The sequence below is a fragment of the Saccopteryx bilineata genome, chromosome 3 (assembly GCF_036850765.1).
Source record: "Saccopteryx bilineata isolate mSacBil1 chromosome 3, mSacBil1_pri_phased_curated, whole genome shotgun sequence".
NCBI classification, from domain to species: domain Eukaryota; kingdom Metazoa; phylum Chordata; class Mammalia; order Chiroptera; family Emballonuridae; genus Saccopteryx; species Saccopteryx bilineata.
Window position 1 is genome coordinate 87,106,426 of NC_089492.1, and position 16,061 is coordinate 87,122,486.

A 16,061-nucleotide genomic window follows, 5' to 3' on the forward strand; every position below is an offset into this window, starting at 1 on the left:
AAAAAAAAAAAGAGAGTGGTTGATAACACTACCTGAAACTGCAGGAGCCAGTTATCAGTAGAATGAGCTCTTCAGGTGCTAGGGAAGATGAGAAGAATGCTAACCTCAAATTCTAAATCCAGTTGAGCATATCCTTCACAAGTGAAGGCAAAGTAAAGACTAACTAAACTTTAAAGAAATTTATTGATAATAGACCATCGCTGGAAAATGCAGAGGTAAGTTCGTGTTGAAAGAAAATGATCCCAGATAAAAGCACAGAACTGCAGGAAGAAATGAAGGACAACAAGGGTTAATGCACATAAATGTAAATACAGTTAAAAAATAATTTTGGCTTTGGGGATTTAAAATATGTGGAAGCAATACTACTACTATATATGATGACTGTAGTACATAATACTGGAGAATGGTAAATCAGTCAAAAGGTCATCTTTAGAGTAACAATCAAAAGAAAAAGACTATGAAACTAAAAAGCTACTAGAGGAAAAAGTGGAATAATAAAAAATAATTTGATTTCTCCAGCAGATAAGGGGGGACTTCTGTATATAAGGGAGCACTATTTTAGAATTGAAAAGTAGTTGGGATTGCCCTGAGCCATCTACTCTTATTTTCCCAAACATTTGGCTGATTTATTCCTAAAATGTGGTCAATTTAGGAATACTCTTGTGAAGAACCTTTAGCTTCTCTAAACTGCATTTCATCAACTCTTAGATGTGATTGATTATGAAATGCACTGTTAGGTACCACTGCCAATTACAGTTGTAAGAAATTATTGATGGCAAAGTATATCCCAACTTCAGAAACATTAATTAGGGAAAAAAAACACGCATCTCAAAATTAGAAACTAAAGACGTTTTGTGTAGTATATTTTTGTTTTAGCAAATTTTTAGTTTCTATGGATTGACATGACTTAGAGTTGAAGCATTTTTAGCTTCAACTAAAAATAGTTGTCCCAGGAGAGGGACAACTATTCCCTCGAAGTTCACTTGAGTGTAACCTAAATTGCTCAGTTGAGAGGTTAGAATTGAATAGACATATAACTTACAGAGAAATTAAAACAAATATGAGATAAAATATTCACTGTTGTAATAGAGACACTTTAAATTGACACATCAAAGAGACCCACACTAGTCTCAACCTGATAATGATAACCTAAGCAGAGTTTTATTAATATAGAAGCACACAAATTGGAAAAAGTTTGAGGTATTTGTTCTTTGAAAGCAACCAGCAATCCTTACTCTTTAAAGGAGAATACTTATTTTTATCCCTTAACCTAAAACAAATTGGTATTTTATGCAGATGGTGGAAGTGTATTTTTAACCATCATTTCCCACATTTAAAACAATGCTAAGATTAAGAATTGTACCTATTACAGGACATTGAATCTAAGCTAGTTGGTATTCTACATACTTAATGGAAGGTACAAAGTTCTGTCTTTCTTGGTCTTAGAAAAATGCAAGTGTTCATGGGAGTAGGTAATTGATGTTTGAGAGTTAGTCAAGCTCTCTGAGTTTCTATAATAAGAGTAGCTCTGTGATTTAATAGAGCAAATAAGGAACTCCTTGTGCACCATTTCTCCCCACTCCATCCCAGAAGTTACTGGGAACCATATTTGTTAATATATTGTTTTGAATTTCAGGGATGATCTTATTGACTCATATTTGCTAAAGCAATATTTGTCTGTTACTTACATATTACTTTATTAATGGAAAATATACATAGAATGCTTTGGCAATGGTTTTTGTTTTTTAAGCCTTGCCCTGACAGAAAAATTATAACCATTTTTAAGCAAGAAATGTGTGGACTTGATTATAAATGGGAAATCGTAGGGATATAGAGAGATACAGTTTCTGTTTTCTTTGTTCAAATGTCTTTTTAGTTAAGATTGAATGGGATCTAGCAGTATATTTAGAGGTTAAATAAAAAGAGTGATGGAGAAGGTAATGAGGGGAAGTGATTACAAGTTCAGTTCAACAGGGAAAAGAAGGAACTCCTCATGCACCATTTCTCCCCACCCCATCCCAGAAGTTATGGGGAACCATATTAGTTAATGGGTTTTATTTACTCATTCATATGAAAAATGCTTTCCTCCATCTAACTAGCTTATAGAATTTTTAATATAATGTCCTGTTGTAAACAATGCATTAAAATTCATTAAATATCTGGCACTTTTTGAAATTTGTTTTGATCAGGAAATAGAAATGGTGGTTGCTAAAATTCTTAGGACTGCTGATAATATTCCAAGGAAGCATGTGAAGCTAAAGCATCTCCTGACAGCTACTTTTTTTTCCTTCTTTTTCCAAGTAAGAGGAGGGGAGATAGACTCCCGCATGCACCCTGACCAGGATCCACCCAGCAACCCCCATCTGGGGCTGATGCTCTGCCCATTTGGGGCCATGCCCACAACCAAGCTATTTTTAGCACGTGAGGCAGAGGCTCCACGGAGCCACCCACAGTGGCCAGGGCCGATGCTCTTGAACCAATCAAACCATGGCTTTGGGAGAGGAAGAGAGAGGGAGAGAAGTGGGTGTGGAGAAGCAGATGGTCACTTCTCCTGTGTGCTTTGACCAGGAATCAAACTTGGGACATCCACATGCTGGGCCACAGCTACTTTTCATAATCTTCCTTTCTTCATAGCCTCTACTTCTTAATGGTGCTATCCTGGCCTTTTACTCCTAAATGCAAGACTTTGTTAAGAGAGTAGGCCAGGCACTCAGAGGTCTGTCCCTGAAACATTTTAGATCTTCTGGGCTGTGAGGCCTCTAGTTGGCCACTGAATGGCATTTCCATGGTAGCAGCCTTGTGGAACATCATCAAGAACTAGCAACAATGGAGATGGGAAGCCAAAGATATAGAATAACCTTACTGTTAGCCATAGGAACCAACAGATATCTGGCAGTTTGCTGCCTGTGTGACTGACTGTTCTGATCTTCAAAATGTGGATATGACTCTCTTTTAAGGTTTATTATTTTACGTAGAAATTTTAAGAAACTGACCATTTTTATTCATTGTTTATCAGTAAGAGGATGTCGTCCAGGAAAGATTGTGCAGATGACTGAAGCAGAAGTTCGGGGCTTATGTATCAAGTCTCGGGAGATCTTTCTCAGCCAGCCTATTCTTTTGGAATTGGAAGCACCACTGAAAATTTGTGGTATGTAAATGTGTAAAAATTGGAAACAATCTCTTTTGAATCCTGGTTTTTCTCACATATTTACAATGAAGGTAATCTAGAGAAAACATTTTAAAGTTTTTGTGTAAAAGAGAAGATTGATAGGTTTTATATATTTTTTTTAAGTCTATGAAAATTGAAACGTTCATGAATGGCAAGTTACAAAATATTTGCTATACATGGAATAGATAAAAAGATTGCTATTCACATTATAAAGGGTTCTTACAAGTAAAGAAGAAAAAGACAATATAATAAAAAAATGAAAAGAGGCAGATCTTATAAGAAATTCAAATGGCCAATAAAAGTAAGATCCTCAGTCTCACTAATAATCAATTGCAATTTTAAAAAAAAATCCTGAATGAACAACATGTCAAAAATTGATATCCAGTGTTAAAGAAATGGAGAAATAGCTGTCAGTACACTGGTTAGAAGAAACAGGTACAGAATTTTGGGGGTTAGAATGGTAATATTAATGGTGTTCTAGCTTTGTTGTGATCATTTTGATTTATTTTGAAAATTATGTAACTTTAAAGTTTGTTTTTTTAGGTTTTTTAGTGGCTTTTGGCCAAAAGCAAAAACTTATGACCTTAAGTGGAGTGACTACATTTTTCCATAGTTCACATAACAGCGGGAAATGGTAAATAATATATTGTACTGGCTTTTGGATTAATAATGCAGTTTTCTTGGGAGTGGCTATTAGTGTTTATGACAAAGCTTTTATGAACTTAACCATCAGTTTTTGCTCAATCAAGGATTATTTGCTATATGCAAGGTTTTTTTATTCTGCATGTTTCTTAGTGATCAACAGGCACACTGTAACCTGCCATGCTTAATGTGCTCTTTAAATGCTTTTTTCTTTTTCTTCATGTGGTTTATTAAGTTGTGTGCTTGGTACTTCTTTGTTTAGTGCCTAGCAAATAGATTAGCTAAGTAATATTTGTTGGAAAAACTTATAGTATCACTTATAGTATCACCTTAAAGAGTTAGTAGTTTGGAATTTTTTTGGAAATGATCTATCCCTTCTATGAGTTTAAATGCAGCAAAACTTACACGTTATCTTAAAATGATTCAAATTCTCAGCAAGTTACTCTTTAAAATGCTTTACGATAAAAAAGAATTTGAAGGTAATAGAAGTTATTATGCTAAATATTTCTAAGTTCTTTTTGTGTTTTTATGTGGTATAACAAAATGACCTAAGTTAAACTACCAGATAATAAGATTAACTATTGGTTCTCTATTGTCATATACCCCAAATTGTCAAATTACCCCAAAACTTTGTGGCTTAAAATAGCAACATTAATTTATCATTTCACAGGTTTTGTGAGTCAGGAATTTGGGCCCAGCAGTCCAGGTGTCATCTGGGCTGCAATCATCTCAATGTTCAGCTGTAAAAGGATTCAGTTCCTAATGGGCTGAGGGACTGAGGGGCCGCAGTTCCTAATGAGCCTTTGGCCCCAGGCCTCCTTCAGCTTTTTGCCACATGTGCATCTCCAGAAAGCAGCTGGCTTCATCTTTAAGAGTGAGAGAAGGCAATAGAGTGCAAGCAAGATGGAAGTCACAATCTTTTGTCATGTAATCTCAGATGTGACAGCCCCTCTCACTTTTGCTGTATCTTCTTTGTTAGAAGCAAGTCACTAGAGCCCACATTGAAGGGGAAAGGATTACACAAGGGAGTAAACATGAGGAACCATTTCATAGAATGTGATTTCATCATCGTAACCAAATAGTCTAAAACTGACTTTTTGTATTTTTAGGAGATATTCATGGACAGTACACAGATTTACTGCGATTATTTGAATATGGAGGTTTTCCACCAGAAGCCAACTATCTTTTCTTAGGAGATTATGTGGACAGAGGAAAGCAGTCTTTGGAAACCATTTGTTTGCTGTTGGCTTATAAAATCAAATATCCAGAGAATTTCTTTCTCTTAAGAGGAAACCATGAATGTGCTAGCATCAATCGCATTTATGGATTCTATGATGAGTGTAAGTAAAAATAAAAACCTATTTTTTTTTATTAATGGAAAAATTCCCTAATGTTCTGTTTCAAAAGAGTTTCTTCAATTCAGCGTTTTTTGAAAATATAATCTGTTGAACATAAGCCCAAGAAAAGAGCCTTTCATGGAAGAGGAACCTGAAATTGGGAGATGTTACTAATTCAATTAGTTCCTTAGGATCTCTGGTCATGTTCTTTCAGGTTGAGTGCAGCTCATTCAGCTGAAAGGCCCTTTTGTAATTAGATTACATAGTAAAACATCCAAGTGGAACAGAGGTCGCTATAGACTTTTGCCGCTGGTTTTCTAGAGTCCATTGATTTTACATTCTTGTGATACAACAGAAACTCTTATTGGCTCCATGTCAAAGAAATATTGAGACATTCATTCTATGAAATTATTTTAAAAGTTCAAGTTTATTGTTAGGATTTTAGTGTATGCCTATTAACCTAGAGAGATAAAGATCCTAAATATTCTGGGGTATCCTTATTTTACTATACTTTTTCATCAGTAAGAAATTACTGATACGCTGTTTTGTGATACTGCTTCCAAGTGTCATTACTGAATTACCTTGTTTTATGTTTGATATGGTCTTTTGTTTTTGCTAGAATATGGAAGTGAACATATATCTGGTTAATGATAGTTTAGAACCAGTTAGAATGATTTTCAAATTGAATTGGTTTTTTAGTGCTGAATTCTCCATTAGAATCTTTTTTACTTTTCTCTATTCTTAAATATGGTAGAGTCCTATTTATACTCCTGTCTTTGATTCACATAATCATTTACTATGAGACAAATGTTTAAGGAACTGCTACCTGTCTGGCACTGTTCTATACACTGGGAATACTGCAATTCATAGTACAGATAATTTTTTTTTCTTTTTCTTATTTTTTGACTTGAAGGTGTTTATTATTATACTTATTAATATGACAGATAAGTTGAAAGATCAAATAGTACATAATGTAAATCATTTTTAAAGGTCACTGAAAAGATTCCTTAAGTAAAAAATAAACTCGGAAAATTCCCCCAGGGTTACTACCCTTAATAAATACAAAAAACTTTAAAAAATTATTTAAAAAAATAACAAAACCAGTGAATAGGCATGTTACAAAAGAAGGAATGCGAGTGGGAAAAAATAGAGAAAACATCTTCAGCCTAACTAGTAAATAAGCAAATTAAATTGATACTGTTTTTTACCTGTCAACTCAACAAAATTGTTAATACCTGATGTTGGCCAAAATACAGAAAAAGAGGTACTCTTAGCCACTACTGGTAGGGGTATAAACTGATTCAACATTTACTTAATTGTATGTTAAGATCAAGGAATTTGTATCTTATTTTTTTCCCTTTTCTAAAATAATAAATTATTTTTAAAAGGCTCAGATGCTTTCTCTAACACAACTTTACTGCCTTTTAAGCATCATAAAGGAAATACTAATGTTGTGAATTTTTGGTTTGTCAGGCTTTCTCAGGTAATTCCTTTAATAATCGATCAGTCTGGAATTGCTTTAGTAGAATTCCAGTCGGTCAGCCTCTCTGTGTGCTGCATTCTAAAGACAGCTTGGATCTGAGCATCCCCCCTTCCCACAGCCATTGTGAAGACCCCTGGAGGTTTAGTCAGTGTAATCAGTATTTTGGGCCTAGAAAGAATGATATAAAAATTTCAGGACCATTCTTAACTAGTTCACCTAAACTAACCAGTTGAAAACTGGCCTCAGATATATAGCATGTACCAGCCATTCATTCAATCATCTATACCCATATTTGTCATACCAAAACTGACAGGTATATCAAGCATGAACAGAGCATTGAATATTAAATTAATGGTGTATTAACTCTCTCTTTCCCCCACAAGCCACTGAATGGTCATAGAGACTATTCAGCCTACAAGTATATTAGGACATAAGAAAGAAAACTAAAACTTCAAAAATTATCCTTATTCTGCCCTGGCCGGGTTGCTCAGTGGATAAAGCATCGTCACAGTGCACTGATGTTGCAGGTTCTGTCCCTTTTCAGGGCATGTATGATAGGCAGTCAATCAGTGTACAACTAAGTGGAACTGACTCCCTCCCTCTCCCTCCTCCCTCTCTCCCTCTCCCTCCCTCTCTCCCTCCCTGTCTCCCCCTTCCTCTCCCCTTCCTCTCCTCCTTCCTCTCCCCTTTTCTCCCCTCTGTCCCTCTCTCTACCTCTCTCTTTCTCCTCTCTCCTCCCTCCCTCTCCCTCCTTCTGTCTCCCTCTCTCCCTCCCTTTCCTTCCCTCTCCCTCCTTTTGTCTCCTTCTCTCTCCCTCCCTCCCTCACTCATTTACTCACTCTCTCTCAAATCAGTGGGGGGGGGGGGATTTAAATTACTTTTATTCCAAATTCCTTTTTATTTTTAACCATCCTGTGATAAATATTTCAATCTTTCAAAATCAAAATTGGATGACTTGGACTCCAATAGAAGAAATGACAGATGTACAATAGGAGAAAGGTTAGTTATTTTGAACAATGTGTTAGGAGTTTGATATATAATGAAAAAAAGATACAGAACTTCCGAATTGAAAATGGTGCATTGACCACATGCAGGTACCTATTCTAACTCGTTCTGTAACTCCCCTAAAACAACAAGAAAGGGAATTTTTTTAATGCATTATCTTTCAAGTACAAAGAACAGGAGAAAAAGTAAAACTTGGAAAGAATGCCTATTTTACAAATTAGAGAAGGCTGAATCCTCAGTGAAGAAAGCCAAGAAGCAACTGATTTCACTACAGAATCACTACCAGCCTCAAAAAAAGTTTTGGGATTTGGCGGCAGCAGCAGCATCATTTGGTACCTTTTTTTTTAAATGAATTGCCAGGTCAAGTATAAGCATATCTTTAACTTTACTAGATAATGTCTAAATGCTTTCCAAAGTGGTTTTACTGATAACTCTGTTATACTAGTCAATAGCCATCTTTTCTTTTCCTATTGTACTGCTGTATCTTCAAGGATATTATAAGATATTCTGATAACTGTTTTCTTGGAGCTTATGTACTAATGGGAATGATGATTTGATTTTATATTGCATTTGTATTTCTGAGGTATAGTATGTGTTTTCAGTTGTTTAATCATATCAGTGAGATGTAGTAGTATATCAAACTATAACCAGTTTTCTAAAGATACATCAGAAATAAAGGTATATTCTCTCTCTCTCTTTTTTTTTTTTTTTTTTTTTTTTTTTTTTGGTATTTTTCTGAAGTGAGAAGCAGGGAGGCAGAGACAGACTCCCGCATGCATCCAACCTGGATCCACTTAGCATGTCCATTAGAGGGCAATTCTATGCCCATCTGGGGTGTTGCTACTGGAGCCATTCTAGTGCCTGAGGCGGAGGCCATAGAGCCATCCTCAGCGCCTGGGCCAACTTTGCTGCAATGGAGCCTTGGCTGCAGGAGGGGAAGAGAGAGAGAGAAAGGAGAGGGGGAAGGGTGGAGAAGCAGATGGGCGCTACTCCTCTGTGCCCTGGCCAGGAATCAGATCTGGGACTTCCACATGCCAGGCCAACCCAGCCAGGGCCTAGAGGTATATTCTTGAAAGATAAAATACAGGCTTCAATATTTTTGGGATAGGAATTACATCAAATGAAATGTGTGAGAGAACAGCTTCTAAACACTGCTTTGAGTTATACTTCACTCATTGAGAGGCAGGTTATGGTATAAAAGCATAGGAAATTAATGCGTGTGTCTTTCATCCCTTCCCTGGGTTAGTTGTTACAACTTAATGCCAAACTCAGGAAAGTTGATAACACTAAAAAGGTGAACATACACTTGAGATTGTCTTTGTTGTAGCTCTTCACTAAAGGAAAATTATAGCCTTTGACTCTCTATTTATACTTGCTATGGTGCCAAGTTGTAATTCACTCAAAAGTGAATACCAGTTAAGCACTTGGAAATTCTTCTTTCTTGGCAGTAAGTTTATACTGTGTTGCTGAATGCATTCGAGTTCAAATGGACAGTGTCCAGAGGCACCCCCTTTGCTTCTGCTTATTTGGCTAGGTATTTAACTAGTGTACATGTTGAATGGAAAAAATAAACTAATAGTCTGTTAGACTATTTCAAAGTTACTATATTATGGTGCTCTTAAAAGACAAATATTTGATGTATTTGTTTCATAAAACACCTGTCGCAATCTTTGATGTCTTTGTAACTTTACTGCAGGTATGACGGTTTATTATATGTATTTATTACCATTTTAAAAATATACAGGTAACACTTATTCATTATAGAAAAACCCAGTGCTACATCAACGTAAAGAAAAAAAGTTGAAATTATTGATAATCCTGTAGCTGTGAGATAATGAGAACAATTATAGATTCATTTATTTGTTTTTTCTTTTTATAGGCAAACGAAGGTTTAATATTAAATTGTGGAAGACCTTCACTGATTGTTTCAACTGTCTGCCTATAGCCGCCATTGTCGATGAGAAGATCTTCTGTTGTCATGGAGGTAGATTAGTAAATTTGCCTTATGGGTTTTTCTTACTCTTTTTCTGTTATTTAGAAAAGACCTACAATATTTAAGATGTTATCAGAAAACAAAGCAGTGCTTGTGTCAAAACTCAAAAGATTAAAACTGTTTTAAACAGGGCTAAAATCTCTTCTACTTAGAAATTTATGATGATTTTTACATAATTAAAATGAAAATTTAGTATTTGTCTTTAAATTTTTTTACATATGTGGAGGATAACTATAGTTTTGAAAAAATATCTTCCTTTTGCCTCAGTTCTAATAGTAAGGTACCCCTGCTATCCATAAAAATAAGAGTAGACCTGTAATGGTGCAGTGGATAAAAAATGACCTAGAACACTGAGAGGGTCGCCGGTTCAAAACCCTGGGCTTGCCTGGTCAGGGCACATGTGGGAGTTGATGCTTCTTGCTCCTCTCCCCTTTCTCTCTCTCTCTCTAAAATGAATAAAGTCTTAAAAAAAATAAGAGTAGTATTACCGTTTTTCCTGCCTATATTAAATGCTTTTCATTAGAATCAAGACATAATTTAATATTCCACGTTCCAAGAGTTCTAGGCTTTATGTATTATATCTGTTTCAGTCCTAAAAATGATTTTTGGTAGAATTAAGTTATTCTGAATGGTTTGTTAAATAAGCTTGAATATATGAAAGTTCATTTGGAAAAACGAACATGTTTCTAGCACTTAGCTAAATGCCATGAAAATACATATAGCTAGTGTTTGATATGGCTATCTTGAGGAATTTAAAAACCTATTGATAAAATGTATACTTGGAAACATACTGAGTAATGAAAGGAATTTAATTATGTCAGAGTACTTATAGAGATAGTAATTATGAGAAGTAAGAAAAGGGAGAGAATTGTTGGGTGACTTTGGTGGCGTGGGTTTTGGAGGATAAAAAGACCTTGGAGAAGTGAGAGAACTTAATAAGACAATCTTTTTTATGTTTAGTTCAAGGAATGTGTAAGGACTGGCCTCGCTAGAATGTCAAGTACATGTTGGGGAGTGATGGGATCAGGTGGTAGAGATTTGAATACTGAGCAAAGGATTGATTGAATGGTTTGATAGCCATACTGGGTTTTTATTCAGGGTAGTAATTTAATGAAAATACTGTAAGAAAATTGGTTTTCTAATAATATGCAGGAAGAATTAAGTGAAAAAATGCTAAAAAGGTAGATGCACTTTTCTAGGCCTGAGATAATAAATGGTTTATTCTTTAATAGTACATCATTCACTATATTAATTAAAACATTTTACAGTAGATACTAAACATTTAAGAAATTGTAGCTCTTGCACATTAGTATAGCTAAGAATAGAAATGTAGCAAGCAGTATATAATATGAATATCTAAGCTATACTGGCTGTTATCTATGTATTACCTGAAAGATTGCAAAGTATTTTCTTGTGCTTTTTTTGTTTATCCAGATCAACAGTTATGCTATTATGAAGATAATGAGCATGTTGGGGTGGATTATAGGAAAGTCTAATGGAACAGAATTAGATGCTTTAACTTGGAAGTAACCATGTTTAAGAGTAGGTAAAAGCCTGATCGGTAGTGGCACAGTGGATAGAGTGTCAATCTGGAACGCTGAGAATCCAGGTTCAAAACCCCAAGGTCGCTGGCTTGAAACCCAAAGTCACTGGCTTAAGCAAGGGGTCACTGCTTGGCTGTAGTATGAGAGGCAATCATTGAACAACTAAAGTGCCACAACTACAAGTTGATTATTCTCATCTCTCTTCTTTTCCTTCTTGTCTGTCTCTATCGCTTAAAAAAAGAGTAGGTGACAAGTAGTACAGTGGCAGGAAAGATTGGAAATGAGTATGTTCCTCTGAAGGACAGGGAATGGGTGGAAAGAAAGGAGGAGGAGTAGGACTCTTTTCTTGGACAATCTTTTGAAATGAGAAGGAATTTTATTCTTGTAGAAAAAAGTGGAGAAGATTTAGTTGTAATGTTCTGTTTTATCAAAGTAGGATTCTATTTAATAACTCAATATATTAAAAGAATACTTTAAATACATATAGTGAATCTACTTCGGTTAAATGGTTTTTTATTTGAGGGAAAATTTTTTAGATGTCTGTACTAGGATTCATGTTTTTATTAATAGGACTGTCACCAGACCTGCAATCTATGGAGCAGATTCGGAGGATTATGAGACCCACTGATGTCCCTGATACAGGTTGCGTATATAGAAAAATTTGCTTAATTGTTTTATGTAAATTATTAGTATATTTGAATTTAATTATATTTAGTGGAAGTAGCATTGGTTTATGTAATAAATAATAGAGCCTTTTTATAGTCAGTAAGCTAACTACAGATTATTTGAATATAAAGTATTTCATTTTCTACTATTTCCCAAACTATAGAACTTCTAATTTATATATATAACAATAATGTGGTTCAGTCAAACTAATTTATCAAGAAAGATTTTGCTATTGATTCTCTTACCCTCCTATCTTTCTAAATTCCCTCATTAATAATCAACATTGGTTATGTCCTTCAAAGACTTCTTAAAAATTAGTCAAAAGTTTTTAAATTAAAATCTTTCTTAGCTGAGGATATAGTTACCCTCTTAAATTATCTAGTAGTTTTCTGGTGGATTTTTTATCTGCATCATTTATATTTAAAATTTTTGGAGCTCTTAATGATCTTGAAGCAGAAGGTTCTAGAGATGTGTGGTGAATTTGATTAATATTGTGAAAATTCTATGTGAAAAATTATGAAAATTGGCTATTAAAACATTTAGAAAAACTCTTAATTAAGTGAAGCTAGTCAAAACAAAAGCAAATGCATTCCAGTTGAGGATAAATTGCTGTATTAATTAACAAATGAACCAATGTTACAAATAAATGCCTAGGCATAGTTGCCACTTGCCCTAACTTTAATGTTGGCTTTTAGATGGTAATTACTTATCTTTGAGTACCAGTGTGTGTACTAATTATGATATTTGTATTGTAAAATGCTGTGTGAAGACCTGTGAATTGAATGCAGTTATGTTTTGTTTCACAGTTCAGCTTTTGCTTAAAACATAAATACCATTCTGTGTGGCATTTTTCTGACACTAAGTGTGTATGGGTTTTCCACACCACAACCTATCCTCCTAACAGCAACTGAGTGTCAAACAGTTCAATTCTGGGGTTAGCTAAGACCCCACAGGGTTAAGGGCACCATTCCACAAGACTGTCCCTGCTTCAGATGCCAGCCTCAAGTGGGTCCCTAGTAGACCCACACTTCTGTCTGGCTGACTACAAATTCAGGAGTTCCCACAACAGCCTTTTCCATATATTGTGTGCTTAGAGTGTACTATACAGATATTTTTTATATGGAAAGGGTTGGAAAGTAATACCTTATGAAGCTAGGAAAGATTGTATTTGTGTGGTGCTTTAACAAAGAGTGTCTAAGTGTGATAAACTGGTATTCCAGGGGGCAAGAGATTGTTACTGTTTATTAAAGAGTAAGAGGACAGGAGAAGAAATGTGGTAAAGGTATACTTTATTTTATAAACTTTATAAACTTATTCTTCAAAGGTTTGCTCTGTGATTTGCTGTGGTCTGACCCAGACAAGGATGTGCAAGGCTGGGGAGAAAATGATCGTGGTGTTTCTTTCACTTTTGGAGCTGATGTAGTCAGTAAATTTTTGAATCGTCATGATTTAGACTTGATTTGTCGAGCTCATCAGGTATGAAACTTTTGGATATTTTAACATTTATTAACTTCATACAAGTCCATTCCATTTATTTTTGAGGAAACGGAGGGGTGAAGCCTGTACCTTGTTCTCACAAAGAACTACCTAATGATTTGTTAACCCTTTCTCACCCTCTAAGAGGAAATGTTTCAAAAGAATATAGTTTTGCAGTATACTGCAATTTAAACACATTATTCAATGTTGGTCTAGAGCTTTCTAGATATATTTGATCCCATTTTAATATGTTTATATATTGTAGATAATCAAATGAATTGTGGAGATTTTGATAACAAACTACACTATAAAAAGATTCTGTGAACCAGCGCAGCTAGTAATTCCAGGTCCTGAGTGGGAATGGTGCGGAATTAAGAAAATAGGCTTAAAGAAATAAAGGATGGGGTTGGGAGGGCTCTGCATTTGTTGCTAGCAAGAAGAGAGTGCGCTCCACACCCGTTTCTTGCTTTATTTTTAGGGCAGAGTGAGGTCATTAGCAAATCAGAGATCTCTGATCACGTTTCCAAGGCAACCCAAGAATTTTACTAAGTGCAGAAAACCCCCACCATACATAACATCTTAACTTCACACAAAACAAAGGATAGAAGAAATTTGCCTCCAGTCTTGCTGGGAGACATGGGGGGTAGGATGAGTAAAAATCTAGCACCACAACTTAACAGCCTTTAGTAACTTCACAGAACAAGTGAGGTGGGCGGTTGGGCAGTCTGTCAGTTTATAGCCAATTCTCCACACCTCTGTCCCCTAAAAATCTAAACTGCAAAAACCCTGTTGGCTTTTTGGTCCCCAACATAAAAGACTTAAGAAAGTTGGGAAATTTTGATTATAGACAGGGTGTTAGATATTCAGTAGTCATTGTTAATTGTTTTAGCTGTGATGATATGTCATTATTGTTATGTCAGAACGATGTTCATATCAGAAATGCATACTCAAGTATGTAAAGGTAAGATGATATGTCTAGGGTTTGCTTTAAAATAAATCAGCAGAAACCTGTGTCAGGCCAATAAATTCTATTAAAAAATGAAATAAAATTTTAATAGCTCCCAAAAGGCAAGCAGTTGGGTGTAAATCTGAAGTATTATGTATGTAAACTCTGTGTTTAAGCTAGAGCTGCTAATGATAGAAATAAATGGAGAGCCTGCTGTGGTCGTGACTTGGAACATCTCTTCCAGGTTGATCCCAAATTGATACGAAATTCTAATGCAATTCCTATTAAGAGACCAACAAGATTTATTGATATAGAAAAGCATAGTCAAAACTATTTTGAAAAAGAATAAAGTTGGAGTACTCACTTTACCTAGTTTTAAGAATCGCCGTAAATCTACATTAATAAGAGTGTAGTTTTGACAACACGGCAGGCACATAGGTCAACAGAATAAAGACTATAGAAAGATCCACATATACATATGGCCAATTTACTTTCAAAAGACATCGAAAGCAATTTATCAAAGAATAGTATTTTAATGGTATTAGTAATTGGAGTGCCGTATGCCAAAAATAATTCATTTAGAATAAAACCTTACATCTTACTCAATATGGATCATGGGTCCAAATGTAAAATGAAAATCCATCAACCTTTAAGATAAAAGCATAGGAGAAAATTTTCAGACCCTAGGCTAACCAGAGTTCTTAGACATGGCACCAAAAGAACCCTCCCTGAAAGAAAGAAAATAATTTACTCCCCATCGATATTTAAAACTGTTGCTCTGCACATGACACTGTTAGAATATAACAGTGTCTACAGACCCAGAGAAAAAATTTACAAGTTACAAATCTGACAAAGGACTGTATCCAAAATACAAGACACTCAAACTTCACTATAATAAAAACAAACCAAGTTTTAAATTACATTGTTGAGAGAACATTGATTAATGACATGTATTTTTTTCAATTACAGTTTACAGTCAGAGTTATTTTGTATTTGTTTCAGGTGTACAGCATAGTGGTTCCACAACCATATACTTTACAAAGTGGTCCCCCCAGTATTATAAGTATCCATCTGACACCATACATAGTTGTTAACCTCGTTATTGACTATATTCCCTATGTTGTAAATTAATAAAATAACATGTCAACAGAGAATAAAGGGGGATAAATGAAAGAAATGTAGCAATATGCTGATAATTATTACAATGGGGGGGCTAGTAAATGGAAGTTTCAACTCTCTACTTTTGTACAAATTTGAATTTTCATCATAAAAATGCATATACAGTCTAGATTTGTTTGTTTTTTTAATGCCCTCCACCACTAAATTGTATACTTTTTAAGGAGGGGATTGTGACGTGTTGATCTTTCAGTATCCACTGCCTTATAAACTTATTGACATAGTATGCATTTAGTTAGTGTTTGTTAAGTAAAATAAACTATAACAAAAGCTTACTTTAACAATATACCAAGTCCTCATGTTCTCTAAAACGGTGGTCCCCAACCTTTTTTGGGCCACTGACCGGTTTAATGTCAGAAAATATTTTCACTGACTGGCCTTTAGGGTGGGACGAATAAATGTATCACGTGACCGAGACAAGCGTCAAGAGTGAGTCTTAGACAGATGTAACAGAGGAAACCTGATCATTTTTTAAAAATAAAACATCGTTCAGACTTAAATGTAAATAAAACGGAAATAATGTAAGTTATTTATTCTTTCTCTGTGGACCGGTACCAAATGGCCCATGGATCAGTACTGGTCTGCAGCCCGGGGTTCGGGGACCACTGCTCTAAAACATAACTT

At 35.1% G+C, this 16,061-nt stretch overlaps 1 protein-coding gene across 2 annotated transcripts in view; it reads left to right on the plus strand.

Annotated features, from left to right (window-relative positions):
- Positions 1–16,061, plus strand: part of PPP1CB (protein phosphatase 1 catalytic subunit beta) — a 38,662-nt gene that overhangs the window by 14,363 nt on the left and 8,238 nt on the right. For both annotated transcript variants that reach the window (XM_066266806.1, XM_066266804.1), the window contains 5 exons: positions 3,017–3,148; positions 4,921–5,151; positions 9,516–9,620; positions 11,744–11,815; positions 13,164–13,315. In XM_066266806.1, the coding sequence (XP_066122903.1) occupies positions 3,017–3,148; positions 4,921–5,151; positions 9,516–9,620; positions 11,744–11,815; positions 13,164–13,315 (692 nt within the window). The remainder of the gene's footprint in view (positions 1–3,016; positions 3,149–4,920; positions 5,152–9,515; positions 9,621–11,743; positions 11,816–13,163; positions 13,316–16,061) is intronic.